Source organism: Emericellopsis atlantica (assembly GCF_019669845.1).
Source record: "Emericellopsis atlantica unplaced genomic scaffold F5Z01scaffold_36, whole genome shotgun sequence".
NCBI lineage: Eukaryota > Fungi > Ascomycota > Sordariomycetes > Hypocreales > Bionectriaceae > Emericellopsis > Emericellopsis atlantica.
The window spans coordinates 121965-148860 of NW_025764738.1; the positions used below are offsets into that span (position 1 = coordinate 121965).

A 26896-nucleotide genomic window follows, 5' to 3' on the forward strand; every position below is an offset into this window, starting at 1 on the left:
GCGGCAGCTTCAGCGGCTTCCTTTTCAGCAGCTTCTTTCTCGGCAGCCTCCTTCTCGGCGGCTTCCTTCTCGGCGGCTTCCTTTTCAGCAGCTTCTTTCTCGGCAGCCTCCTTTTCGGCGGCTTCCTTAGCTGCAGCAGCTTCAGCGGCCTCCTTCTCGGCAGCTTCCTTCTCGGCGGCTTCCTTTTCAGCAGCTTCTTTCTCGGCAGCCTCCTTTTCAGCAGCCTCCTTAGCGGCGGCAGCTTCAGCGGCTTCCTTCTCGGCGGCCTCCTTCTCGGCGGCCTCCTTTTCAGCCGCTTCCTCTGCCGCCTTGGTGGTGTCCTCCGCCGGCGTGGGTGCTGGAGTCTCCTGGGCTGTGTCGCCTCCCTTGCCCTTCTTCTTCTTCTTTTTCTTCTTCTTGCTGGAAGAAGTAGCCTCAGCCGCTTCCTCCTCGGCGGCAACAGCAGGTGCAGGGTCGGATGCCGGTTCTGGCGGTGTTGGTGTCGGCTGCTCTGGCTCTTGTGTGGTTTCAGGTGCGGGCTCAGGATCAGGCTCTGATGGTTTCGTCGCTTCCGACGCCTCCTCAGGCTGGGGCTCAGGCTGTGTTGTCGGTTCTGGGTCGACGTCTGCCTTTGCATCCGGTTCAGCGACGACCTTCGGTTCCGACTCAGTGTCCGCCTTTTCTCCAGACTCAACAGCAGCGGCATCGATTTCGGGCGTCACGTCTGCTTCAGGAGGCCGATCAGGTGCCGCGGATGATTCCACAGGATTGGACTCTGCATCTGCCTTGCTTTCAGCTGTAGCATCTGCTTTGCCGTCAGACTCAACTACGCCCGTGGCCTCGGGCTCGGCATCCAGCTTCTCCTCGGGCTCGACATCTGCCTTGCTTTCAGCTGTAGCATCTGCTTTGCCGTCAGACTCAACCACGTCTGTGGGCTCGGGCTCAGCGTCAGCCTTGCTCTCGGGTTCAACGTCTGCCTTGCTCTCGGGCTCAGCTTCCGCGTCGACCTTTACCTCAGGCTCTTGTGCGGGCTCAGACTGAGGCGCAGTCTCAATCTCGGCGTCTGCAGGTGCAGGTGCTGGTGTGTCATTCTGCGGCCCTCCAGCCTTCTCTGCCTTCTTCTGCTTCTTTTTGAGCTTCTTCTTGTCCTTCTTGGACAAGGGCGCTTTGGACTCCTCCTCGGCAGGAGCTGCCTCAGCGTCTATTTGTTCACCATCTAATGTTGTCACAGTATGGTTAGCTACCACGCCTCCATCCAGCATGGGACTTGCTTCGTTCACACATACCTTGAGGTTGTTGTTGTTGCTGCTCGTCATCTGATAGTTCAGGCTGGGAGTACTGTACATTGTCAAAATTAGACCACTGAACTGAGGAAAAATCGACGGCACGTCGGTAATCGTAGGCCGATGTGCCCGGATCGTAGCTCATACTTTGTTGCCGGCCTTCTTGGCTTTCGACCCCATGAGATCGTCTGAGTGTGAGTGAGCTGGGGACCGTTTATATCAACGGTCTCCGTGCAGCTCTTTTGGTCGAATCGGAATGGGTTGGGGTGGGTTGGGCTCCTCGGGTAGATGCAGTAGGGTGGTCGACGTGAGCTGCGGCGCGGGATGGTGGGATGGATGTGTGATTGACAATGCAGTGCGCTTTGGGCGTCTGTCAGAAAATCAAATGGCACGCTGGCGGGGGAATAAAAAGGAACAGCAAGTGGCTGGCTGTGCTCAAGGCAGCATGCAAGTCTAGAAGACAAATGCGAAGGAGGTGGGTGTGGGTGATGTGCGTTGTGATGAGGATGCAACAGGAAAGGATGAGTTATAGCTCAAGGTCGTGATGTGGTGATGCGATGCGTAGATATGCCGGGCCCCAAGTCTGCGAACGAGTGGGAGAAACTGCCAGGTCATACCTCTGACGCCAGACGAGACCGCTTGTTCCTCCTGGTCTGAATTTTCTTCCCACGTCCCTTGTTTCTCTCTCAGAGAAGCATGAGGATGGGTCCCCCAGTGCCCAGTCTAAAGCACGATCCCAGCCTCCGGCTTTCGATCCCAGCCTACTAGCTGCAGCGGTGGTGGCCATGTATTGATGCCAGCCCCCCATCTCGTTTGGCAGCAGCTGGCATAGAATCCGTTTTGGGGTTCCCATAAAGCACTCGCCTCGTCGACAAAAGCCCAACAACACATAATTGAGGACCCAATTGCGAATGACACCAAGGTCGACTCGACCCAGCATGGACGCCGTCGTGCTTGGCTCTCATTGGCGCATGGACCAATGTAGAAACCACGGGTACCTCAATCGATAGCTGCCACGTAGACAGCGGTTCTCGAGGATCCTCACCATGCGGGTCGTGACCGGTTGGGACTGAATGAATGAATGGGTACAGAGCCTGTGAATCACCTCCCACGGCCAGTTTCGGGAGGGTTCGCGATAGCGGCAGGGTTGCATGATCATGTCCACCAAAGCAAGCGCGGCTGCCCAGCAGCAGCATATTGTGAGGCGGGAGAAAAGGCATTGGGCCTCGACGCGCGATACATATGCGCTGGCTGGCTGGCTGCCAGCGCAGCGCAGAGAGACAGGTCGCCATGCAGGTTCACCACCTACCTGCCTGACATGAATGAGCCAGCGAAAATGTACGTACTTACTAGTCTGTTACCCAGTCATGAAGCTGCAGCCAGGTCACCAGGTCACAGCTTTGTTCTTGAGTTTGGCATCTCAAGAATATACCTCGTACGACGTGGCACATTGTTCTTCTACGCATGCTCTCTGAGAGCGTTCAGTCGCATACTGCGTGGGGTGGCACATGAGCTGCGTCCTGGATGGAGCTCCGCTAGGACCGCTACACAACGTCGATAGATCCGCTCGACGTGGACGCCGACCGAGGTCCGACTGACGGGTCGATGAGTCGACGTGGGAACGTGGCTAGAGAAGGACCCGAACAGTCACCGCATGTTTGCTCGGCGTTGCTCTTTGTTCGCTTCATTGTGGGTTATTGGAGCAGAACAGGGGGGATGTTGGGTTCTTGGTGGCGGTGAGAAGGTCGTGGAGGCTGGGCTGTCCTTCGTTAGGAAGGGGCCATTGGGCCGCCTGCGAGCAGGCAAGTGCGTGTGTGGCTGGGGATCATAGCTCTGACCTAACCTGTAGTCCACTTCTCTGTCGCTTTTGTGAATGTTCTCCGATTATATATTGGATTTCTTCTGAGAATCCGTCGCCTCTAGGCCACGAAATGATTATCTGCGGCTCTAAAGTGTGTGATCTAGTGACAGAGGGCAGCGGTGAGCGAGCGCTACGGCGAGTGGCTTATGTTTCATCTTGACCATCTGTAGGTGGGAGGATGACCGACAGACAACTTGGACGGAATAATCACAAACTTGCCAGACATTACACCATTTCGGAGACAAGTGAGGCTTTCATTGTAGCATTTGTAGTATCATTTTATGTCCGAACCCTTCCCAGACATCTACTATCCCGTGCACTGCTGTGCCGTCGCAATGCAAATAAACGTACGTACAGAGGGACATATTCTTCCTCCCCATTGCTCCCTCCCTCAATCATCCCCATAACACATTTCTTCGTTGTCGTTGCCGACTCATGAACAAAGCAAGCGCTCATCCTGCTTTAAGCAAAAGGTTGATGGGAGCCGCTGTTGACAAACTGACCCCAATGATTGCCAATGCGCCCGGCGGCCTGGCCCAAGGCCGAAGCAGCAGCCTGCGCTGGCGCGGCAAAGTTCCAAGCACCTTGCTGCGGGAAGCCCCAGGTCTGAGGGGAAGCGAAGCCTCCACCAGTGTTGTTGCTGCCAGACGTGCCCCAGTTCTAGGAGGTGCTCGCGGCCTGTGCTTGCTTCTGACTGTCTGTGGCGCTGGGAGCGTAACTCGCCTGCGCGCGGTTCTTCTTGATAACGTCCTTCACCTTTTCCTCCGCATCGTCCCAGTCCTCGGTGTCCAGCTTCACCAAATCAATGCCGTAATGGGAGGCGATCTTATTCAAACCCTGAAACGACTTCTTGTCGGACACAAAGCTGATGGAGACACCGACACGCCCGAAGCGACCCGTGCGCCCAATGCGGTGGAGGTAGGTCTCGTGGTCCGGCTCATCGTCGCTACGACCTTTCATGGGGATGTCGTAGTTGATTACCATGGAGACACTGGAGACATCGATGCCTCGGGCCAGGACGTTCGTAGTGATTAGGACCTTGTTTTCGCCACTGCGGAATTTGGCGAGGAGCTCGTCGCGCTGGGCTCCCTCAAATGCGGCATGGAGAGCGGAGACCTTGTGACCATCGGCGGTCATGCGCTGCTCAATGATGTTCGCGCTCTCGCGGGTCTGCTCTTGGTCAGCGGGCACTCCCTAATTAGGCTTTGCATAAACTCACCTTAACGAAGATAACAGATTGACCGATCGTCATCAGACCGTACAAGCGACATAGAATAGTGTACTTTTCCTCGTTGTTGGGGCAGTCGATGAACATCTGTGAGATTCCTTTGACTGTCAATTCGCTGCGCTGCAGCTTGAGCGAGTGAGCATCGGGCGCAAACTTCGTGGCGTAATTGAGCACCTTCTCGGGGAAGGTCGCCGAGAAAAGGAGCACCTGGATCTCCGGAGGCAGCATGGTGCGAACGCGCATGCATTGATCGCCAAGACCCTGCTGGTCCAGCATGTTGTCGGCCTCATCAAGAACCAGCACCTTCAAGTTGGAGACATCGAGCTGGCGCCTGCGGATGATATCCTGCACACGACCGGGAGTACCGACCACGACCGGCATGCGGACGGGCTCTCCTGGTGCCAGGGCACCGGGGACAGCTGGGGCAATAGCCAAGTTCTCCACGAAGCGACCAATGGCCTTGATGACACCCTCGATCTGACGCGCAAGCTCACGGCTGGGCGCGAGAACAAGTGCCTGGGGCTTGTCGGGCTGGCTGAAATCCACGCGCGACAATATAGCGGTGACGAAAGCAGCCGTCTTTCCTGTGCCAGACTGCGACTGGGCGAGCATGTTGCGCGGAGGATCGCTAAGCATCAGAGGCAACGATTTGCCCTGCACCTTGGATGGCTTGAGGAAGTTAAGAGCCTGGAGGCCCTTGAGGAGCTCGGGCTTACTGTGCACGTGGGTTAGCGATATTGCGGTGTCGGGCGTGGTGCAGCCTACAGATTTAGATCTTCCCAGGTGGTGGCTGAATGAAACGGGGTGGCCTCGTTCTCTTGCAGCGCGCTCAACGAGACCTCCACGTCGTAGTCTGGCTCGAGCAGTCCAGGACCTCCAGCGTCGGCACTATCGAGCTGAGCTTCACTAGAGACAGCTGCATCGGCGGCGGTATTGGCGGAGGCCTCCATTGGGGAAGCCGCAGCGACTGGTGTGTTATCGGCGGCCGAGCCGTCGGGCTTGGTAATGCGACTCGCAAGATCGGCCATGATCGTGCGGGTGTGGGAAGAAGAGAAGAGTGCGCGCTGTCAGAGCCAACGAAGAAAGCACTCTTGTAGCACCGCGAATTCGAAAAGGTCGGTGTGGGCGTGAGGTGAAGGGGAAAGAATTCGAGGTGAAGAGGAGAGGACTCGAGGCGAAGAGGAAAGAACTCGAGGTGCAGAGGAAGGAACCCGAGGTGAAGGCAAAGTGAGGAATTGTTGATGTAGCTCGCAGTTTCGGTGGGGCAAATTTGGAGCTCCAGAGGGGCAATGGTCACTGTTTATGCGTACCGTGAGATCTGGGGTTGCAGCCACAGGCAGTGAACGAAAACTTTCCCAGCTCATGGAATTTCGAATTAAGCTCCATGGTGATGATAAACCTTTGTGCCTTGTTTTTCAAGGTACCTGGTGAATGACGCCTCACGTGCGCAAAGTTAATGATGCATGAGGGAGGTAAGGTTTGACCACGGCGGTGGTTTGGCGTCGATTGTATTCTACATAGGGTGTTTCCCACATCTCTATCTATTATCACTTACAGTCCAGAGCCGGCATGAACTGCATGCCCGACCCATCACTCCCATCAACGCTGCGGTTCCTCACATGTTGCCTGAGCAGCTCCAGGATCTCGCTGTCCCTCCACCTGGCGGGTACGGGCCTGTATGCAGGCCTGTAGTTCCCAACCGTCTGGGCCCACTCTCCGCGAGGAGGCTCTCGCTTGATGATGTCCTCGGCATTACTAGGGTCGGTCGAGCTGGCGCTGCTCTCCGCGACTGCTGGGTTGGGCGACGACGGGTTCGTAGAGGAGGACGACTCGCGCTGCGTCGCCCAGTAGTAGATGTCCCAGTCATTCTCATCCAGGAACAGGTCGTACTCGGTGAGTTGGGCTGGTGTCATGGTGGGCAGGTTGGTAGCGGCAAAGGTAGAGAGCAGCAGGTCGGACTCGAGCGTGCCGCGCTTGCGCGACTGGTACAGGAGGCGAGCGCGCTTGGTGTTGGCATCTTCGCCGGTGCGTCGTAGAGGCTCGATCTTGAACTTGGCGCCCTCCAGCTCGCCGACCTCGAGCTCTGGCGTGTTGGGGAGATCTTGGTGCCACCGAATCGAGGTCGTCGTCAAAGTTCGCACAGGCACCGCGAACAAGCGGCGCGACGGCCGAAGAAAAGCGCGAGATAGCGACGCAGTTGACATGTTGCTGCTCCTGTTGTTGCGGGAACTGTGCAATCTGCAATCGATGGGTGTTTGAGTAAGAGTGGTGAAGTCTGGTGCAAGTTGATGAAGCCGACTATCGACGGGATGGTTAGATGGTGACGTTTAGACTTTCTGCGCCGTCGGGACCCCTGGCCTACGGACCCTGCAGCCGAAGCCACACATTGCCGACTCGGACACACAGACCGACTGGACCTCAGCAGCCAGCTTGGCTGACCCATCACATTGCTTCTTGGATCCACGCGCGCGCGCATCACGAAGACGGACGATTTTGCAGCTCATGCCATGCTACTGCCGGATCGTTGCTCTCGAGTATTCACCTCAGCCATCACGCGATCATGACGGGTCCACCGCGAGGCTTGTCTCTCTACGACAACCTTCCCGACCCTAACAACCCAACAACCTCCGGCGCAACTATTTCCTCCGCGCCTGTCTTATACAACCAGGCTGATGCGAGTGCCGCAAACCTCGAGAATGCGTCCAAGAAGGCCCTAGATCCAGCGCTTCGATTCCAGCCTATCCGCCGCCCGCAGGTCAAACAGCCGACCAAACCGAAGCCTGCGTTTCCAAAGCCTCCCCCGCCTGCTAGCAAACCGACGCCCCCAGAGCAACAGGCGCAAGGTGCCCCCGTGGTTCCCACGCAACATCAGAGAAGCACGCTCGCCGACTGGACTGCGACAGAGGAGGATGCGTGGATGTACGGGACAGGCGAGAAGCGCCCTCGTGGCGGGCGCAAGGCCAAGAAGAAGAAGAATCGCCAGGCAGAGCCAGAAGAGACCAATTGGGACGACATGTATGACCCGGCGCGACCGACGAACATTGACGAGTACCTCCAAAGTGAAGAAAAGGTGGCCGAAGTGAGAGAATGGAAGGATCTCCTCTACAGGCACAGGAGGAAGTCGGAAGACAGCGATCTGTCGGACGATGACGATGGCGATGCGAGGCCAGCCATGTCCAGCCAATTCGCGCCCCCGGCGTCATTCAATGCGTTCGCACCACCACCTCCATCGCCGCCGTCGATACCACCGCCTCCAGCCGACGAAGCTGGAGGGTTGCCGCCACCTCCTCCACCACCCCAAGAAGGCCAGACCCCCCCGCCTCCGCCTCCTGAACCGCCCTCATCTACCATATCCGCCGCACCAGTTCGGTACACACAACCTCCTACCGAACCTGATCCTGAAGAAGACAGACCACCCGCTCTGGGAGCTCCCGAGCCCTCGCAGGAGGAAGAACCGCCATCAGAGGACCTGCCACGATCCTCACGACCAGGCCAGGCAGGTTTCGCCGCCCGTCTCATGTCAAAGTACGGTTGGAAGGCAGGCACAGGTCTTGGCGCCGCCGAGAGTGGCATCGTCAACCCCTTGCGCGTCCAAGTAGAGAAGCGCAGGAAGAAGGCGGACGCCGACGGCGGAGGCTGGGTCGAGCCAGGCGGCAAGGGAAAGATTGTAGGCGGAAACGCCAAGGGCAAGGCAGACACTGGGAAATTTGGAACCATGAGCGAGGTCATCGTCTTGAGGAACATGTTGGAGAACATGCCAGACCTCCAATCCGAGATCGCAGATGGTCTGGGACAGGAAATCGGGGAAGAGTGTGGTGACAAGGTATGTTTGTTGACTGGCCACTACCCATTGAGGGTCGCGAATCGGATCGCTAACAGGCTCAGTATGGAACGGTCGAACGACTGCACATTGACCAGGAGAACAGACAAGTCTTCATCAAGTTTACGACGCAAGTGTCTGCGTTGCGGGTATGGGATCTCGACCTCAAGTCAAGAAGACATGGAGCGCTGACCGACGACTACAGGCTGTCAACGAATTGGAAGGGCGGGTGTTCAATGGCAACACTATCCAGCCCATGTTCTACGATACAGACAAGTTCGAAAGGAGCATTTACAAGTAGGACTCATGCCTTTTAAGAGGTAGTCAAGGACAGATGGTACAGACACGCAGTCCAAAGTATACTCCATTATTAAGTCTCAACGTCAAAGCCATTCAAGAGTGCCAACGTGGAGCCGACTCTCAAGTTGGCGATCACGCAGAGGATGCTAAGTCTTGGCTAAAAACGAGATGGTAACGTGTGTGCGGACAGTGAAAAGACGCCGTATTCCGAACCGTGATATCCTTCCTCCTGCCTAAAAGCGGACAACTAAACAACACCAACGTCGGTGAAAGCCGGTTATAGCAGCTGGGCAACACCGGCAATGAGAGCAAGACCCATCAGGGCAGTGTTGACACCGACAATGCCAGCAGCGTCTTCATTATCGCCACTGTTGTCGCTGCTGCTGGAAGAACCATCAGTCTTGCGTCCACCCTTGGTCTCACCACCCTGGTTGGCGTCCTTGTTGTCGAAGGTGCAGTCAGCACCGCCGCGGATAACACCGTCACTGTCGGCCTTCTCGAAGAACTTGCAAAAGTCGTCCTTGGTGCTGGTGGTGGAAACCTCAGCGGTACCGCTGACACGGTCGAGCTTGGGCATCTCGATACTGTTATGCATGGTTAGTGGCGTTGTTCGGTACGCGATGCCTTCATGGACTCACTCTTCAAAGTTACCACCAAAGTTGATGCTAGCCGCGCTCTCAAGCTTGGGGAAGCCGGTGATCTCGGTGAGCTCGGTGTTGTTGACGATGCGGAGATCGCCCCCAATCTCCGTGAGCTTGGGGAAGGTCACGTTTGAGAGCTTCTTGTTGTTGATGAAGGCCAGAGCGTCAGTGATCTTGGTCAGGTTGGGGGCGTTGAAGGACTCGAGCTTGTCGCACTGGTCGAACTTGAGGGAAGCCTTGACGACCGACAGCTTGGGAACCTCGAAGGTCTTGACGTTGCCGATCTGGATCTCACTAGCAGTCTCAAGATCGTTCAATGTAATCTCCATGTCACGGCCGTTGCTGTTGATCAAGAGCTGACCAGTAACGTTGACGAGAGCAGAATCGAACTTGGTAAGACGGTCGTTGTTGTTGATGTTGAGGTCCTTGACCGAGGTGAGCATCAGACCACTCAGGGAGGACAGGTCGGTATCAGTGATCTCGACGCTCTCGGCCTTGGTGACAGTGTCGGAGCCAAAGGTGATGGTCTGGAGAGCAGTGAGCTTCTTCATGACAATCTCCTTGACGCTCTCAAGAGAGTCCATGTTGATGGAGTTGAGGCTGTTCAGCGCCTGGAACTCCAGACGTCCTCCAATGGAGTTGATCGAGCTGGAAGAGATGGACAGAATGTTGGAGGCGTTGTTGATGATCAGGTCGCCCTTGAGCTGCTTGGGGCCCTCAATGCTGAGAGCACCAGCAACACTCTCCTTGACGGTGATATCAGCGTCGACAACATCGCAGTCGATCACAGGCGTGGGCTCGGAGATCTCAATATCCTTGGTACAAGTCTTGGCTAATGGCATGTTAGTCTCTGCTGTGAGGGACCAGGAGCAACAAGCTTACCGGCAGCAAAGCCAGCAAAGGCGGCAACGGCCGCAGCAAACTGAGCGGAGCGCATCTTGATCTATGTTGAGTTTGTTAGAGGTTTGTTCGTTATGTTTTGCCACAAAGAGATGGTTGATGGTGAGACTGATGTGATGTGAGATGTTTTGCTTGCGCAGTGGTAGCGGAGAATGTGATCCAGAGATTGCTTTCAACTCTCGGCGTGTAGTATGGTGTGCTCGCTTGAACGAGGTGCAACTGTCCGTTACTCCTGCCATAGGCGACAATGAGGCAGGGACACCGAGGCTCCTTCTCGCACACAAGCAGCAGCAGCGAGCTTCGTCTTCTGGATCCGAGGCTTCTCGGGGAGAGAAGCGGCTCTAATGGTTCCAGAGGCCGAATAAATGCGTCGAGCATGCGAGCTCGGCATGTTTGTTGCACGCGTCACGTCTGAGGCATAGGTACACCAGATCATTTCGTTGAATGGTCTGGCAATTCTCCGACTCGATAGAGAAGACGCTTCGCACTCTCCGACATTACTAACCTCAAGTTATCGTCGTGATGAACGGGGAAATGGGAATCGTTCCTGCGCGTTGAGATCGTGGAGGCAAAAGGGGTCGTTTGGCAGTTGACACGGCGTGAGGACCGGAATTAAAAGCAGTAGTGGCGTCTTTTACTTTCTGAGGAAAGTGTGAGCAGAGCAAAGCCTTAACGAGCGGCGTGAAGAGAAGAAAGAACAGCAACGACAGACGGGAGCTGGTTGGATGGGAAGGTCGAGACAGGACTCAAGAGAGGGAGGAGGAGAGGAAAAGGATTCAGGAGGGCGCTCGCGGAGGCCAGAGGCAAATGAGGGCCGCCGAGCCTCGCCCAAGCTCGATTTATGGGTCTATTGGATGCGCCGCGTCTCTTGGAATGCATTCGGTGCCTTTGATTTGAGACCAGGTTGACCCCTGGCCCGCTCCGCTTTGGTCGCGGCCGATGGTAAGGGGCAGCGTGTTTTTGCTCGATACACGCCTCTTGCCGCTCAAAGTGGGCACAGTCCGGGCGACGGGTGCTGCAGAAAACTTGGATTTCATATTCCACATAGTTGAGGACCGCGGTTGCACTATAAATAATTATTAATCCACGAAATACCAAAAGCGCTGCCATCGCCACGGGGTCTATTTGGATTCAGTATCTGTAGTACTGTACTGCCAGGCATCGCGCCAGGGAACAGCTCCCGGTGACACGTGATGCGGACCTTGCAATCGACCTTCCAGTCCCTTGTTGCTGGAGAAATTGGATTTCCCGATGCTCATTTTAGCGGGTTACCCGGGGCCCCCAGCAGGTCTCCAGTGACCAGCCTCCGATAGTGCACCACCTGCGCCGGCTGGTGAAGCCAGGCATGTTAACAACGACTGAGGCTCTATGACCCGGCTCGCGGCAAGCCTGCATCCGGGCCGACGAGTACCCTCCCTAACGCGTAGCAAGTACTGCTCGTACAACGGGGAGACCCGTTCCTCATACAGGCCCTGTCACCACTGGAATGACCTCCTAAATGGAAACTATTAGGCTGGCAATCGCTACTTGATTTAGGTCACCTTGTCGGACGCTAGCACGAGCATTAACCTGCTTCTCAATGGAGCCCACAGCGATTGTTATCTCCCAGTGGACTCCAGTCCCCAGCCGTGACGCACAGGCATGCATCTGTCTCTGATGTTCTCAGTGCACTTTTCACAGGCATTGGGAGTGATGTTGCTCGGTCGACGATCAGCGTTTCTGATCCAGTTCTGTAACATCAGCTGCAAGAGACTTGCGGCCGTGGTCATAGCCGAAATCGAAATTGCCAAGCTCGAGAATCGCATCGAGACCTGGAATCGAGTAATGTACCTATCTGCACTTTGTCATCATGGACTTTTCGTTCTGGCCATTATATGTATCCGTATGTTCGCCAAACCTGGGTAAAGCCAATGAATTGCAGGACCACGCACACACAAGCCTGAGAGTTCGTGGTGCATGTGGGTCGGCATACTTTACGAGCTTCTCGCCCTCTTGGCTGTACGCGGGCCAGATCAAGTAAAAGAATGAATTGTTAGCACTAATTATGGTAATACAGAGCAAAGCAAAACACCAGGCTCGATTCCCGAAGGCCAGAGCCAAGACCTGATTCCAGCCCTCGGCAGATTCGCCTTCGACTTCCCCACGGGTGGCTCCACCGCCATCGAACATCTCAACGCTTGAGACGGCAAAGATGCAGCATCGCAACGGCGCACTGTCGATTCGGCGCAAGGGTCGTAAGACTACGCTAGGATGAACCGGCCGCTATGAATGTTGCAATTGCTCTGGGAACACTCGCGATCTCTTACGTTTACCACAAGCACAGGTCTGGAGGTCAAGACGGCTCGACTTGACGGATTGAAATCAGCACGGAAATCAACAAGTCAGAGACAGTGCCAAGCACTACTTGTATAAACGCACCCCTGCCGTCGACCGCGGGCGCCTGACCTTGCTTCGCCCTGCTCCCCAAAAATATCCATCAATGCCCGTGAAATCCGGGTCATGTTGAAATTTCGCAAACATTCCAGGCATATCGAAAGGTTTGTATCTGTGGCATGCGAAGTTTTGTGCCCATCACTGTCTGCATTGATTACACCTAGACGCCACAATCAATTCGGATCTCGTGTTCCTGGCCAGCTTATGCCGGCTTTGTGCAAAGTCCAAACTCTAATGTTGTATTTGCAACCACCTAGATTAGTATCGGCGCGCCGTCAGCCGAAACTCCCCAAGCTAATCTCTCCTTCTATTTCTTCCTTTCCCGACCAGATAATACTTCCAATCGTCGAGATCTGTTGGCGTTGTAGACCACGTTCATCTCGAGGAGATCCCAGCTCTGGTATGGGTGCTGCGTTTCTTTGGGACGTAATGCGAGTATCAAGCGATAACGGCCGTTGCTTATAGCTCGACGGGCTCTCACTCCATGGTGCTGATATCGGTCTCTTCGACACGCCACATGTACCACATGAACAGACTTCGATAAGGAGCAAACTTCTCCGATAGCTCCAACATCTCCTTTTCAGACATGTACTTCCACTTGCCGCCCTTGTTCTTGAGTTTGGCCACATCCTTGCCCACAAAGGCCGCCATGCCTCTTTGCACACCCAGATCGCCAAGCGAGAACACGTCCATTCTCTTGAGACCGAAGCAGGCAAACATCTCCACGGACCATTTACCCAGTCCTCGGACTGCGATCAGGTGTCTGAGCACCTCTTCGTATCGTGCGTCGTTGAGCATTTGCGCACTGAGCTCTCCTGACACAAACTTCTCCGCGAGGCCTTTGATATACTCTGCTTTCCGTTGTGAAAGGCCAGCTGTGCGGAGCCTCTCGATGGGCAGGGGCGCCACATCAGAGGGGTGAGGAAATCTTCTGTCGCCCTCAAACAATGCCACAAACTTGGCTTTGATTGACTTGGCAGCTGCCCCCGAGACCTGCTGTGAGATGATGCCACTGGCGAGGCTCTCGAATGGGTCTATGGCTTCTGCCAGTCCTTCAGGAGAGAAGACTCGACAAAAGTTGTTCTCCACCAGTGGTCTCATCCGCTCATCGACCTTGATCAAGTGCGCATTGGCCTCCTCGAGCAGCGTAGCCGTAGTGGTGCTTGGTTGTGGAAGTCTTGAAGGTATAGCGGCGACATTCATGTGCGTAATGACTCTTGAGGTCTCAGGCGACAACAATGTGGCATTGGTCGTTTGGGGATCCGCCAGTCGGGCTACCATGGGATTCGTAGGCTTCTTCGTAGCCGACGTAGCGTGAGCCATCAGGCCAACCGCACTGGGAGTCGGGGTTGCAGCTGGAAGTTTCGCTGGCCGTTGGCGTTTCTGAGGTGGTGTTGACGGCGTGGCGACGGGTGATTGTTTGCGTTTACGAGAATTTGGGGTCTGTGTAGAGCCCGCAGACGATGATATGCTTTCTGCGAGGCTGCTAAGCCTGGACGACCGCCTGGTTGCTGTAGCCATGGTCGCCAATGTAGAATCAATGCGCTTGAGCTTGAGTTCACGGACAATGAGCAAGAGGCACGACCGCCGAAGACATGGAGTGAACAGTTGGTTCATATGACGTCGTTGCTTTGAGAAATGGGAGCCCCAGAACGAGAAAGATGACGATCCACACCGGTGATGTGAAATATAAGAGCGCACTGTTTGTCACAACTTCTCAGGGGTCCTTTCGAGAGTTGTGAGGGGAAACCTCAGGTTCACGTTCACGTCTAGAGGGCGCCGTGCACGCCCTTCGTGGTGTATTGGGGTTCATGACGACGCACTTAAGTACCTGGTAGTTTAGTGCTGAAGGTACCTTAAGGTACCCATGAGCCGCACCACAAGACATACTAGTAGTACCTTGTATCGTCAGGGAATTGCTGTCCCCTTGAAGGTCTCCGATGAAAGATTCGCAAAGTCAAGTTGCCGCTGCCCTCGCAAGGCCTGGCCTGATCTGTGAGAGCTCGTGCAAAGTGGTCTTGTGTTCCCCAGTAGTAGGTACCAGGTTCTTTGAGGTTGTGTCAAAGTTACTGCCCATTAGTGGGGATGTCGGGGAACAGCTTAACGTGGGGACGAATTCTCCGAGCAGCGAGTTTGTACAAGTCGTACTTGGCAGTCGGGCGAGAGTTGTTGCATTCAATCCGAGGCTCATGTTCCAGGTCGCTCCAAAGAATGTAGGGCCCTCGATGTGGACAACATCACGACCAGATTGCCAGCCCCTGAGAGGCTTCGAGGTACCCGCCTGTGAGTGACGATCTAATTTACGCAGGATGGCCGACGCCATTTGCCTGCCCCCACCACCACCTTACGCGTTTCGAAACGGTAGCTCCATGGATCTCGAGTACATACACGGAAGCTGCGATATGAATTTTGCGACTACAGACTGAGCTACAACGACTTGACAATTCTGCTTCTTCAACACCTGGTTCCGATACACGCACTGTTTACGATAGGTTCCCACGACTCGATCACGTTACGACACGCTTCCTTGATTCTCAGAACACAGCCAGCTATTTGCCAATTCAACCTAATACCACATGTCGCATCCGTACAGCGACGCATAATATCAAACTGGGAAAAGGCCTGATTGACCGACGCCTTACAACAAGCTCAAGACACCGGGCGTAGTAGCTCGCGCAACGCACGCTTGTAGCGACGTCATAATACCTCCCAGGATATCTCGAAGCTGTGCCTGCCCAGCTCAACGAATCGGTTACGGACGAACGATCTATCCTAGACAACTGGAACGATTCAAGCCTTGCGTACGGCGCACAAGCTGTACTGGACTTATTGCAACGCCTCGCCCACTTCCACCCGCCTGTTGGATAGTTTGCTCCTGTCACAGCGCAAGCCATGCTTCTCTCGAAAGGCGGAGGTCCGGCATGGAAGTCTACAAGGGCGCCCAGTAGGGCCTTTTGGACCTCATTGACGCGACCCCGAGCCGTGATAGGGCTTGCCATTTTCTGTATTATGCTGTTGTTGTGGCGCGGCATCCGAAGCTCAACAGATGTACAAGAGTGAGCACCTCGTCTGGTACAGGATGATTCCTCAGCTTATCGCTCCAGTTTCTATTGTTGGGGGCCTGCGAAATCCCCCATGGATATGACACAGAACGAGTACGCCCGGTGGAACGCACATTTGCAGACACCGATCGTGTTCAACCACCACAAGCCGGTCGAGATTGAGTCGAAAAGCATACAGCGTGTTGACTTGAACCCGATCAAGTCAACACACAAGGCTCTGCTAAATGAGGAGCGCGTCCTCATCCTGACTCCTCTCAAGGATGCCGCACAGTATCTCTTGAAATACTTTGAGCTCTTGACTGAGCTTACCTACCCACATCATCTCATTGACCTAGCATTTTTGGTTGGCGATTCCAGTGACGACACCCTGGCTGTTCTTGCGTCCGAACTCGACCGGATGCAAAAACGCCCCGGCGACGTGCCGTTCCACAGTGCGACCATTGTCGAGAAGGACCTCCATTTCCAATTGTCGAACGATGTGAAGGATCGTCACGGGTTCGCCGCGCAAGGCCCCCGTCGCAAGGCATTGGGAAAGGCACGGAATTATCTTCTTTCAGCGGCGCTGAGACCGGAACATTCGTGGGTCTTCTGGCGCGATGTTGATATTGTGGAGAGTCCACCAAAGATCCTCGAGGATCTGATGGCACACGATAAGGACATTATTGTTCCCAGTATGTCATTTTTATTCAATCGTGTGTTTATGCTGACGCGCGGTAGATATTTGGTTTCACAGAATCGAAGACGGCGTCGACATTGAAGGTCGCTGTAAGTCGTCTTGTTCCCCGTCTTCAGCAGGGCGTACTGACATAGCCCACTAGTCGACTACAACTCATGGGTCGAATCAGAGACAGCCCTCAAGCTAGCCAAGACCCTTGATAAGGATGTTGTACTGGCTGAAGGATATAAAGAGTACAAAACAGATCGAACCTACATGTGCCAGATGGGCGACCGCCACGCGAATCCTGACGAAGAACTGGAACTGGACGGAATAGGCGGGGTGAGCATCTTGGTTAAAGCTGACGTCCATCGATCTGGCATCAACTTTCCAAGCTACGCCTTTGAGAATCAGGCCGAGACGGAGGGTTTCGCGAAGATGGCTAAACGTGCAGGCTACCAGGTCATCGGGCTTCCCAACTACGTGGTATGGCACAAGGACACAGAGGAAGAACCCGGCAACGCCTGAGCCGGCGACTTTGAGAAAAGGAACGAATTCTGTCGTCTAAATTCACTAGATCAAATTATTAGCACCAGCGTTATGTTGCGGAGACAATGTCTCCTGTTACGTTCAAATCGAATGACTACTAAACTCGGATTAATCGCGATGGGCTCGCATGCCATGCTCAATGTTGACTGTCACATGACTGCGGGAAAATATCGGGTATCCGGCCGATGCAGCGGTGCCGTCATACGTGCTTCCCTCAAGGCAGGCAACGGAGCAGATGACCATCGTCGCGACTTCAGCCTAGTACTTATCTACGCACACTTATTAGCGACGCATTCAGATTACGACAGCAGGACTCAAGCTGTACCCTGTGAGTGGCATAACCTGTTTGCCTGACGAAGCTTTCCGTTTAAATTGCTAATCATGAGCAACGTAGCCACAGTCACCCAGCTACTACGACGACCCCACTATCACGCGAACCTCAATTGCCAGCGACGACTCCTTCGACCCAAAACAGCTCCGCGCCCCTGGTAAATCAAAGGTGTATGCTAGCCTGCATACAAGAACCCGACTACTCTCACATCCTCATCTCATACGCACATCAACATGTGGGGCTGGTTCGGCGGCGGCGGCGCGGCCCAGAAGCGCAAGGACAGCCCCAAGAATGCCATCCTGGGTCTGCGTTCGCAGCTCGATATGCTCCAGAAGCGCGAGAAGTACCTACAGTCGCAAATCGATGAGCAAGAGAATATTGCGCGGAAGAATGTCAACACAAATAAAACGGGTAGGTCGAGGGTGTACATCCTGATGTTACAGTGACTGACGACCCCGGCAGTCGCCAAAGCGGCGCTGAGACGCAAGAAGACACACGAGCACTCGATCGAGCAGACCATTGCACAGATTGGAACCCTGGAGCAGCAGATCAACTCGATCGAATCCGCCAACATCAACAGGGAGACACTCGCCGCGATGCAGAAGGCCGGTGATGCGATGAAACAAATCCACGGCAAACTCACCCCCGAGAAGGTCGACGAGACAATGTGGGTACCAGACTGCACTTGTAGCGTGGGTTCATGGACACTGACGACATTCACAGGGAAGTACTGCGCGACCAGAACGCGCTCAGCGAAGAGATTGTGGGAGCCATTGTCGGCAATCAATTCGGGGAGGGTGTCGACGAAGCAGACCTCGAAGAGGATTTGGAGCGCTTGCAACAGGAGGCTGTGGACGAGCAAATGCTCAAGGCTGGTACCGTACCCAGCGCCGACGCTGTGAATCGGCTTCCCTCGCCGGCTCAACAAGAGCGTAAGAGCACCCGTCCTGGACAACACGAGCTCGTGCTAACCAACATTGTAGCTGTGTCAAACAGGAAACAAGCAGTGGTGGATGACGAAGAGGCTGAGCTGGAGAAGCTCCGCGCTGAGATGGCCATGTGAAGCAACCCCCACCATATCTCTCGATACTCGAGCGACCCGCAAGCGAAGCATGGGCCGTGCACCGAGTTCTGGTGCACGCCCATTCCACTTATGTCATTTCGTGTTGTTCCGTGGCGTTGGCGTATTCGTGTTTCAGCCTTGATGCTTCAATGAGTGGGCGGCTGGGGGAGATGCCCGATGGGTGGATGTGATGCGGTACGTGTGATGTCTGGGCGGTCTTTTCTCTTCAATGTTTATTTCACGGTAGAGACATTTTAGATACTTACAAACAACGAGGAATACCTGGAAATGCGGGCCACGAGGAGTTCCATCCGTCAATCCCTTTATTCTCAACGTCCTTCCTCTAGAGCCCTACCATGCGCAGTGGCCTCCATCGACTCGCAAGTCGGCCCCGGTCATGTAACTACTGCCATCTCCCAGGAGGAATAGAATAGGGGCGCGGTACTCATCCACGTTGCTCAGCCGATACAGCATGGAGTCACCTACCCACTGCGACTCCATCCCAGGCTTGCGCAGTGCCTCGGCTGTTGCCTCTGTACGAATGTAGCCCGGCGAGAGAGTGTTGACTCTGATCAGTGGTACGTTGACTCTTGAACCCCATTCTGCCGCCAGAGACCTCGCCAACTGGTGCACAGCAGCTTTGGAGGCGTTGTAGCCAGCTGTATCCACACCCTAGAAGACATCAGCTTGGTTTGTGCAGTTCTACCTAGAAAGTCGGTCACTCACCTTGTTGGAGACATACCCACTCATGCTGGCTACGAACACCATGCTGGCACTGAGGCCTGCCTTGATGACTTCCTTGACGACCAGTTGAGCAGCTGTGAAGGTACCGGTGACGTTAATGTCCAGCAATCTCTGGAACGACCGCACAGGAAAGTCCGTGGCCGGGCCGTTGTCCGACACGCCTGCGCAGGACACAAGGCCTCGGATGGGGCTTTGCAAGAGAGGGAGGAATCGCGCAAAGATGTCGGCCATTGCATCTGCGTCTTGAACGTTGCACGGGTAGTAGTGTACATTGCGACCATGGTGGTCAGCCGCTTCCAGCACTTGCTCTACCACAGGTCAGTCATTTTGTTTCTGTAAGGGCTGTTGGTTGGGACTGACTCCAATATACAGACTGGGGATTCTCGACCAGGTCAAGACAGACCACATCACCACCGCTCTCGATGATCGTTTTTGCAACAGTAGTGCCAAGGAACCCGCCAGCTCCGGTTACTGCGTGCGAGTTTTAGTCTGGAGGTCGATAGGGGCCTGGCTTTCGAAGACATTACCTATGATCGTGCGGTTGTCGAGTCTGAAGAGCTGGCTTGTTGGCACCGACGGGGAGCTTTGGGCTTCTTTTGCCTCCCGGTATTTGGGATCGTGAACATTTTCCTCCTTCATTTTCTGAGAGTGTCGAGGTTTCTCGGGCTACCTGTAATGACTGGATGTCTTGGTACCTTTCACAGGAAACTGGCGGAAATGCAATTATATGTGGTAGGTACACTTATGATACTAGTCCCCCCCACGCTCTCCGCATGAGATATCCTCCGACGCAGTGGGAAACGAACCCCAGCTTGGCCAGCTCCTCTATGACATGATGAGGGGCTGGTGGCTGAAAGATTACGTTCCCCAGAATTCACCTGCAGACCGTTCTGCAGCGCGCCTCAGAACTGGAACCAACGTGAACCATCGCCACTGGTTGTCATGCTGCGCGCTGAGCTGCTGTGATCCTCGCTATGCATGCTCCCAGATGCCTTCGATCAAGTTCTTGATTCCCAGTCCACGGCTTGTCATTCCTCAAGCGTCCATTGCCCTCTCGAACGGTACGAAATTACTGATCAGCCGGCCACTTGCCCAGGTTCAATGAGCGCGCGTCTCTTCATAAGGTGCGGTTCCATCATATGTCCTCACAAGACTCCTATTCAAGTAGCTCGCAGGCGGCGGACATGACACGGCCCGATTGCCATTCGATGCGTCTGGACATGTCGAGATGAATGTTCTGGCAAGGCCCATTGAATCGCAGACGTTTCTGTGCAGTCATCAATGAGATGCGAGAGGACGTGAACTTCTATGCCAACATGAATCGTCAAGGGCCAAGGCAGAGTGAGATATCACGTGATACGCGATGGTTGGTTGTTGCACCGTACGCGCCCAGCTCGCCGGCGGCTGCGCGCTCCTCACCACCAACGACTGCCAACCAGTCAGCACCCGCATAACCGCCCAAAGCAAGCGGCCATCACGCCCGCCGGGCTTTTTTGAGATCACGTCGTGCAGGATGGGGGCGATCGTCTATCAGCGTCATGGTCCATGTCGGCTCTGGGGCGGGCGCGCGTCGGCTGCACTGCGACGACCACGTTCACAAGTGTGAGATGGGCGCTTCGCTCACGACGGACCCATGGGGTGGGGTTTGTCCTGGCGATGGCCGCCTTCTTAGGCCTCTTCTGATCTCGTCCATTTTTCGTCTCTTCTCCGTCCTCGTTTCCTAGTGTCGCTTGTTCTGACTCTGAGAGTAGACAGAGGCTGTTGTTTCCTTTGTTGTTTCGGAGTCTTCCATCTCTGGCGCCTCGTCCTACGCCAGACTTAAATTCTGGTCTCTTTCTTCTATCTGTCTCGCTGATACACCTCCATTATCTCGTGTCGCCCTCGCTATCATCTGACGTGACACTGTTGCTGAGATGCTGGCTATCTCGAGGTGGCTGCGATCTGTTTCCTAGGTGAGTTGCGCTCGCCGCAGAGCTTCCTTGTACGTACCAGGACGAAGCTCACTACTAGATGTTTCTCCTTAACATGGCCCTGGCGCCACCTACACACTTATTGTACAGCTTAATATTCCTTATCACTGCCTGCGCGGCATCAGACACAAGCCTGTCGCCGGGCGTACTGGGGTTTATACCTACTTGCGCCGAGCGATGCGTTGCGTCCTTTGTGCAAGTTAATTACGAGGGGACAGGGTGCGGCGAGGATGCTTCGCTGCAATGTCTGTGCTCGACACGAGGCAACACCGAGTTCACTCTCGGGGAGGGTGTGGTGCAATGCATCACCACCGAGAGAAGGTTTGGACAATGTTCAGACTACAATGCAGGTCGTAAGGAGCGCCTATGTCTTCCCCCTCCGCGAGAGCGATCAACTGACTTCAGGCCCCAAAGAAGATGTGACGGACAGGGCTTACTTTATGTGCAATGACGAGCTTCGTGCTGTTCAGCCCACACACACCCTCATTACCGCATCTTTGGTGCTGCCAACAACGCGCGGAGGATTCGTGAGCTTTCCGCAAGTCTCTACAAAGACAGGGGAGCCCACGTCGCTGCCATCCACGCTGGTCACCGAGACAAGTCCATCGCCCACAGTCCGATCCAGCACTACGCAGACGACTCGTACCAGTGGAGGTCCAACGTCGACGACAGTCTCCACCGGCGCAGCGCAGTCAACGAGCGAGACCATGGCTACGTCGCCTGTTGGGACCCCGGGTCAAGCAGACGAAGATGAGCAAGATGACGAGGACGATGGAGGCGGTCCGGCTCTTGGGACTGGGCAAATCGCGGGCATATCCATTGGCGTGGTAGCCGCGGCCGGGGTGGCCATTGGTGCTATTTTCCTCGCGCGCCGCTATCGCAAAAAGAGGCATCCGGGTGTCAGCACAGGATTCCTGCCTCGACGTAGCACCTGGGGCTACCTCGGAAACCAGAGGCCCGAGATTGCCAGCCTGAGCAGCACGCCATCTTCTCCGCGCGTTCCTCCACCCGGCAGCTATTATGCTGCGCCGGTGCCTCCACCCCCTCTGGCAGCCAGGAAAAGCTACAGCCGCACAAGCTGGTACCCAGGTGGCATTGGGATGGCCTTGTCACCGCCGTTCAAGAAGGACGACGCGCCCGCGTCACCCAAACCTCGGCGCATCTCAAAGCTCCTACCGGCAAAACCGACAATGACACCCATCTTGGCGAGGTTCTCCTTTCAACGTGATTCGGAGAAACAGCAGATGGGTGACGCGCCGCCACAACTGCCTCCATTGTCAGGGTTATCCTATCGACACAGGGACCTGACCGAGAAACAGCTCCCGCAGGCGCCGCTCACCCTTCACATTCCGGAGGAGAACACGCTCGCAGTCGCGGTTCCTTCACGGATGCGGGACAGCGCCATGACAGAGTTCGAAGAGGACGGTGGCTCATCGGTCACCTCGCCCCAGGGTCAGGTTTGGCGGCATCCGTCCCAGAACCTGGCGTCATCCTACGTCGCCGACAAGAATGGCAACTGGGTCCTACGAACCTCGGCCAAGCCAGACCAGGCGTCCTCCTCTTCAGCGGTGCCAATGACCGCGCCCCCGACGCAGAATCCGAATCCCTTCAGGGTGGTCAACGTTCCCGGCCTACCGCCTGCTCGGAGGTCGCTTTCTCAGCGCGAGTCGGCTCGGGTACCGCACTTGGCGCCAGCACCGGTGATTACGCGTGACAGCAATAAAAATCAGTCGTACTTTGCGCAACCACAAGAGTCGCCCACGCCAAAGCCACTGTTCTCCACGACGGGACACGGCAACGTCGCAGCCCAGGGTCAGGACCCCTTTCCACAACAACAAAACAGTAAGCAATGGCCCACTCAACAACCACAAGCCCCTCCCGTGCAGCGCGACCGCGCATCATCCCGCAGCAGCGACACGACCATCTTTGAGAGTTCCTCAGACGAGTCCAAGGAGCCGACGCCCCCTGAAGCTCCACCGGGTAGTCTCTCCCCCGTGGTAGAATCGGCCGAATCACCAGCTTCTGCTTCTGTCAGTCGCCCACCGGTCATGGTGCAGCCCGGCCAAGGCAGCTTCAACATGAACTATGCCCCGCCGCCTCGTCGACCAAAGATGTATCAACCCCCAGGACAACCCAGCCCAACCCTTGGAATACCGGCGCAGCAGAACAGACAGCAACCTCCAAGCCAGGGTTCGTCCTCATACAACATGCCTAGTAAGGGTCGACAACCGACTGGCCATCAGCCAGCGTCCGCCAGAACCGGCTCTCCAACGATGCGTGTCGTCGAGCCCTCGCCCGAACCCGACGATAGGGGCCTCCTCCCCTCGGTGCGAGGCCATCATCGCCGCGTCTCCTCCGCGTCGCGTCCTCCACATCAACAGGTTATGCCCTCACCCACGCAGCAACAACGCCACTTCTCGCCCCCCCAGCCGCGTCCTGGCATGCCACAGCACCCCTACCAGCAACCGCGACAGCAAGACGGTCCTTATCCGCGCAAGCCAACCCCATACATGCGACCAGCGCAGATCCCCGCGATCGTGCACAGCCAGCATGACCTGCCACAACACTACCGACCCGCGCAGAATCGACCACCACCCCCTCCGCTCGCGACAAATCTCCCCTCCGCGCCGGCCGCAGCGGGCTTGACGACCTTTGTCTCCCCCGTCTCGGAGGCGTCGACGTCCTCGTCCCTCCTCGCCAAGCGCCTAGGCTTCGATCGGGCCGCGCAGATGGCCATCCCCACCGATCAACACCACAGCCAGCGCCAGGGAGGCGGGAACAGGCGAAGAGATGCTCCTCCCCCTCCCCATACCCCACGGCAGGGGAGTGATGGCGGCGACGATGGTTTACCCCGGACACCTGGGTGGATGCCAAAGTTGACACCCACGCGACGGGGCGGCGATCTCTTTCTAAATGTGCAATGAGGATTTGACGAGACGATAACAACACAGCAATGGGAGGGTTCGGACTTGTTTTCATTGGGACTGGTTTAGCATGCAAAAGAGGACCATGGAGTTTGGGCGTGCGTGGCATGGGGACTTTGATTTACAGCTGTCTTGTATTTCATATGACACTTCTTCTGCACAATGTCAGGAAGAGAATGGATTCAAGGCTCTTTGACACTCTGAATCATGTCTTAATCCAACATGAAAAGTGGTGCCTGTGAGGCTGTGACATAATTATACACCGAATCCACCCCGTCACCGCCAAGCTCACATAAGCGCGCGGTGAGCGACGCAGGCGCTGCATTTAGGCGCGGCGGGGCACACTGCCTGGGTGTCCGGCAGATATATGTGGGACCGGCGATCTGCCTCGTACATAGCACGACGTCAACTCTGGCCGATCCCCCCGGCGGAAGAGTCAGACGGTGATCCATGAGAGTGAGGTGTATGTATTGTTCTATGCTCGTGAGAGTTGGTACATTGCAGCCAGTGCAATCTATAGCAGTCCTTCTTTTCTCCAATCCAGCGTTCCCGCAAAGGCCACGCCACCTTGTTCCAGCAAAGCAGTGTGGGATGATGATGCCAGATCAATCATCCGTGGCTCCCAGAGCCATTCATGATACCAGATCATGTTTTCGTTCGCCTTTGTCGCCAGCTGGCAGTTGTGCGCAGCACAACTAGTAAAAGCTAGTGTAAGACAAGAAAAGACAAGTACAAAAAAGTCGGGACTCGCCCATGACACAGACACAACACGCTCGTCCCAAAAACATCCCAACTCCACATGGCACGCCATTGTACCACAGTGGTCATTATGGGTGACGGGATCTCCCATACCAGGTCGATACCCCCATGGCTCCCACCGGCGAGCCAAACCAGTTGGCTGCCTGCAGAGCCCTCCCAAAGAACAAAAAGAAAATAATGCTGCCGCGAGGCAATCGACACCTGCCGAATATAAAATGAATCATAACCCATGAAAAGTCGTCGTCCGTCATTGCTTCCATCACCCTCCAGGCACAAGGGAATATTAGCCCTCGCAGCCCGGGCAACCAACCCATTGATCTTGTCGTGGTGTTCCCTGAGTGAAAGAAAGAAAAGAAATCTAAAAAGTCATCGCGTCGTTCATCATCCTCCTTCATCAGCGCGTTCAGACATCAAGTCATCCCACACATATGATGCAGACGCTGTATTTGCGTCAATGCGGTCCCTCCGCAGGTCTTTCACAATACCCAGCGGGACAGATGATTCCGTAGGGCTTGCCCGACCAGCCAGTTGCTTCAATTCCTGTGACATGCCCTGTGCTTCTTTGTGGGCTTGTGTCCTCGTGTCTTCAGTAATACCGTGTGGTTGTCCGTCAAGGTGATACCAGGGGTCCGGGGAAAAGGGGGCCTCCGTTCGCACCGTTCTCATGTCGAAGCAGACAGTCGCCCTTTATGTCGGCGCCGAGTGTCCACGATGAGAACAGAAAGCAGAGAGGGGTTGCAGGAGTAGAGATAGGAGACCCAGTCGTTCAAGTCGAAAAGTGAGTCGTCGAGGTAGCAGGCTCGACGGACAGAGTGCTGCTGAGGACAAGACTCTTCATCGGTATCCCTTGCTTGACTGACTGCTGTAGTATCCAGAGTCGGAGTAGGAGTACTTTGACGAGTACTCCTCTGCCCGTGCAGCGTGACGAGAGCAGGCGTAGCCAACTGAGATTGTCCGTTGCTCAATGCCGTGGTTTTTCCTGCCATAGGACGGGCATCGGTCTACGGCATGTTGGTAGTAGAGGCAGCGGCAGGACGCGTAGACCTCGACCAGTTGGTAGCACATTGTGTCGAGGGTTGTGCTGCTGGAGTTGGTGTGTTGGTTGGTTGGCAGTGAACTGCGGAAGTGTGTTGCAGGTCGTGGTTTGGCAAATGCTATGCTGGGTCTGTTGGTCGTCGAACAAACGAACAGACAAGCTGATATGTGATGTGATGAGATGAGGATGACAAGACGGAATGCTCAAACGAGGCGAGCAGGAAAGATAATAAATCACGGAGCCGGGCCGCACGAAGCAAAGGGAAAGTATAGAAAGGAGCGTCGATTGCTTCGGTTATGACTCTGAAGACTAGGCAAACAGGCAGAGAGAGTGGAGCATGTGGTCTTGTGAGAAGAGACATTGTAGCCTTATAGGACTTGGGGCCTAGACTAGCAGAGTAGAGAGAGATCGTGTCCTGTCCTGTCCTGTCCTGTCCTGTCCTGTCCTGGTCCTCGGGCATGGTACACTCGCCCGGCAGAGGTCCAGTCGACGTCCCAGGGTCCGCACGCACCCCCGGGGTAAGATTGGACGTGCGCAGTAGTAGGCAAGGCATTCTCTGAATGTGTAGATAGATGATTTGGGAGGGCGGGAGGGAGGGACTGTTGTCGGCGGTGGAAGATGTGGGTACTTCCTCTACCTTGAGGCTTGGGGTCCACGCCAGGCACGGGATCCAGGCAGACGGGGCGGGCCTGGCGCGGCCCTGGCCCTGGCCCCCCAGCTGGGCGAGAGGGACTAATTAGTCTAGTGGCATGTCATGCCGGACGCCGCAGTCGATTGGGCCCATTGAAGCATGTAGAGATAATAAAAGCCATTGCCCTGAGCACAGGACAGTGTCGGGAAAGAGGAATAACGGTGAGAATGGGCGTGGTTCCTCTGCTGTGCTGTGTTGTGCTGTGTTGTGCTGTGTTGTGCTGTGCTTCCCAGTGTGGCTGCGGCGATGACAGGCACCAGTGACGCCAGCCAGAGGTGGACGACCGTCTCTCTCCGCCGAACCAGGGTCCAGAGACTCCGGACACATATGACTAACCCGGGCTACAGGTCCAATGCTCCCTCGTGGGGTGCGCGGTTCGCAATTGATGGTTCGACAGTGTACATAGTACGCAATTGGGCACCTGCAGGCGCAGGTGGTCGGCTGGCGAGGGCAATTGATCGCGCGACAGGGTTCGAATCGTTCTCTCGCGCGAGTCGACAAAGGCGGAAACCCTCTCGAGGGTGGCGCAGGGCCGATAGGGCGGAGGCTGAACTGCAGGCGAGCAGTGACTATGAGTGAGCATGATCCATCCACAATGGGTCCAGTCAGCAGAAAGACGTCAACATTGCTGGTACTGTTCGTCGTAGACGTCGCGGCCGTGATCCAC

At 55.6% G+C, this 26896-nt stretch overlaps 10 protein-coding genes across 10 annotated transcripts in view; 4 read left to right on the plus strand and 6 right to left on the minus strand.

Annotated features, from left to right (window-relative positions):
• Positions 1 to 1479, minus strand: part of F5Z01DRAFT_367336 (uncharacterized protein) — a 4936-nt gene extending 3457 nt beyond the window's left edge. Inside the window, exons 1-2 of the mRNA XM_046259322.1 lie at positions 1266 to 1479; positions 48 to 1195 (exon numbers count right to left, since the gene is read on the minus strand). Of these exons, the coding sequence (XP_046114394.1) occupies positions 48 to 1195; positions 1266 to 1407 (1290 nt within the window). The 5' untranslated portion in view covers positions 1408 to 1479. The remainder of the gene's footprint in view (positions 1 to 47; positions 1196 to 1265) is intronic.
• A 1863-nt stretch (positions 1480 to 3342) lies between these two features.
• F5Z01DRAFT_666123 (ATP-dependent RNA helicase DBP5) lies at positions 3343 to 5814 on the minus strand. The gene is made up of 3 exons (XM_046264207.1): positions 5117 to 5814; positions 4343 to 5066; positions 3343 to 4293 (listed from the first exon to the last, which is right to left on the minus strand). Exons 1-3 carry the CDS (start codon positions 5377 to 5379, stop codon positions 3784 to 3786), a joined length of 1497 nt encoding a protein of 498 aa, XP_046114395.1. The 5' UTR covers positions 5380 to 5814; the 3' UTR covers positions 3343 to 3783.
• Positions 5815 to 5898: 84 nt separating this feature from the next.
• On the minus strand, positions 5899 to 6555 carry F5Z01DRAFT_629443 (Flavinator of succinate dehydrogenase-domain-containing protein; the record flags this gene model as incomplete). The annotated part of the gene is made up of 1 exon (XM_046261664.1): positions 5899 to 6555. One exon carries the CDS (start codon positions 6553 to 6555, stop codon positions 5899 to 5901), a length of 657 nt encoding a protein of 218 aa, XP_046114396.1.
• A 356-nt stretch (positions 6556 to 6911) lies between these two features.
• Positions 6912 to 8472, plus strand: F5Z01DRAFT_629340 (uncharacterized protein; the record flags this gene model as incomplete). Its single annotated transcript, XM_046261654.1, has 3 exons — positions 6912 to 8174; positions 8237 to 8320; positions 8377 to 8472. 3 exons carry the CDS (start codon positions 6912 to 6914, stop codon positions 8470 to 8472), a joined length of 1443 nt encoding a protein of 480 aa, XP_046114397.1.
• Positions 8473 to 8555: 83 nt separating this feature from the next.
• On the minus strand, positions 8556 to 10049 carry F5Z01DRAFT_694174 (GPI-anchored cell wall organization protein; the record flags this gene model as incomplete). The annotated part of the gene is made up of 3 exons (XM_046266238.1): positions 8556 to 9055; positions 9110 to 9944; positions 9995 to 10049. 3 exons carry the CDS (start codon positions 10047 to 10049, stop codon positions 8749 to 8751), a joined length of 1197 nt encoding a protein of 398 aa, XP_046114398.1. The 3' UTR covers positions 8556 to 8748.
• Positions 10050 to 12922: 2873 nt separating this feature from the next.
• F5Z01DRAFT_677776 (DNA glycosylase) lies at positions 12923 to 13966 on the minus strand (the record flags this gene model as incomplete). The annotated part of the gene is made up of 1 exon (XM_046265394.1): positions 12923 to 13966. One exon carries the CDS (start codon positions 13964 to 13966, stop codon positions 12923 to 12925), a length of 1044 nt encoding a protein of 347 aa, XP_046114399.1.
• A 1087-nt stretch (positions 13967 to 15053) lies between these two features.
• F5Z01DRAFT_367409 (putative ANP1 protein) lies at positions 15054 to 16827 on the plus strand. Its single transcript, XM_046259323.1, has 4 exons — positions 15054 to 15501; positions 15550 to 16178; positions 16225 to 16272; positions 16326 to 16827. Exons 1-4 carry the CDS (start codon positions 15338 to 15340, stop codon positions 16688 to 16690), a joined length of 1206 nt encoding a protein of 401 aa, XP_046114400.1. The 5' UTR covers positions 15054 to 15337; the 3' UTR covers positions 16691 to 16827.
• A 189-nt stretch (positions 16828 to 17016) lies between these two features.
• F5Z01DRAFT_666146 (Snf7-domain-containing protein) lies at positions 17017 to 18427 on the plus strand. Its single transcript, XM_046264208.1, has 4 exons — positions 17017 to 17453; positions 17505 to 17709; positions 17766 to 17974; positions 18026 to 18427. The coding sequence occupies exons 1-4, from the start codon at positions 17276 to 17278 to the stop codon at positions 18103 to 18105; spliced, it is 672 nt and encodes a 223-aa protein (XP_046114401.1). The 5' UTR covers positions 17017 to 17275; the 3' UTR covers positions 18106 to 18427.
• Positions 18428 to 18456: 29 nt separating this feature from the next.
• F5Z01DRAFT_629345 (oxidoreductase) lies at positions 18457 to 19488 on the minus strand (the record flags this gene model as incomplete). The annotated part of the gene is made up of 4 exons (XM_046261656.1): positions 18457 to 18777; positions 18832 to 19157; positions 19210 to 19320; positions 19377 to 19488. The coding sequence occupies 4 exons, from the start codon at positions 19486 to 19488 to the stop codon at positions 18457 to 18459; spliced, it is 870 nt and encodes a 289-aa protein (XP_046114402.1).
• Positions 19489 to 20628: 1140 nt separating this feature from the next.
• F5Z01DRAFT_367784 (uncharacterized protein) lies at positions 20629 to 23947 on the plus strand. The gene is made up of 3 exons (XM_046259324.1): positions 20629 to 20801; positions 20860 to 21172; positions 21237 to 23947. The coding sequence occupies exons 2-3, from the start codon at positions 20860 to 20862 to the stop codon at positions 23741 to 23743; spliced, it is 2820 nt and encodes a 939-aa protein (XP_046114403.1). The 5' UTR covers positions 20629 to 20801; the 3' UTR covers positions 23744 to 23947.
• Positions 23948 to 26896: the final 2949 nt, after the last annotated feature.

Bases quoted from the DNA above. Each gene is read 5' to 3' on its own strand.
- F5Z01DRAFT_367409 (XM_046259323.1), top strand. From the start codon at position 15,338: ATGCTTCTCTCGAAAGGCGGAGGTCCGGCATGGAAGTCTACAAGGGCG. The intron at 15,502-15,549 runs GTGAGCACCTCG...TTATCGCTCCAG, and splicing joins AGCTCAACAGATGTACAAGA to TTTCTATTGTTGGGGGCCTG. The intron at 16,273-16,325 runs GTAAGTCGTCTT...ATAGCCCACTAG, and splicing joins CGTCGACATTGAAGGTCGCT to TCGACTACAACTCATGGGTC.
- F5Z01DRAFT_666146 (XM_046264208.1), top strand. From the start codon at position 17,276: ATGTGGGGCTGGTTCGGCGGCGGCGGCGCGGCCCAGAAGCGCAAGGAC. The intron at 17,454-17,504 runs GTAGGTCGAGGG...CGACCCCGGCAG, and splicing joins TGTCAACACAAATAAAACGG to TCGCCAAAGCGGCGCTGAGA. The intron at 17,975-18,025 runs GTAAGAGCACCC...CCAACATTGTAG, and splicing joins CTCGCCGGCTCAACAAGAGC to CTGTGTCAAACAGGAAACAA.
- F5Z01DRAFT_666123 (XM_046264207.1), bottom strand. From the start codon at position 5,379: ATGGCCGATCTTGCGAGTCGCATTACCAAGCCCGACGGCTCGGCCGCC. The intron at 5,067-5,116 runs GTAGGCTGCACC...CCACGTGCACAG, and splicing joins ACCTGGGAAGATCTAAATCT to TAAGCCCGAGCTCCTCAAGG. The intron at 4,294-4,342 runs GTGAGTTTATGC...GACCAAGAGCAG, and splicing joins AATCTGTTATCTTCGTTAAG to ACCCGCGAGAGCGCGAACAT.
- F5Z01DRAFT_367784 (XM_046259324.1), top strand. From the start codon at position 20,860: ATGTTTCTCCTTAACATGGCCCTGGCGCCACCTACACACTTATTGTAC. The intron at 21,173-21,236 runs GTAAGGAGCGCC...GCCCCAAAGAAG, and splicing joins TTCAGACTACAATGCAGGTC to ATGTGACGGACAGGGCTTAC.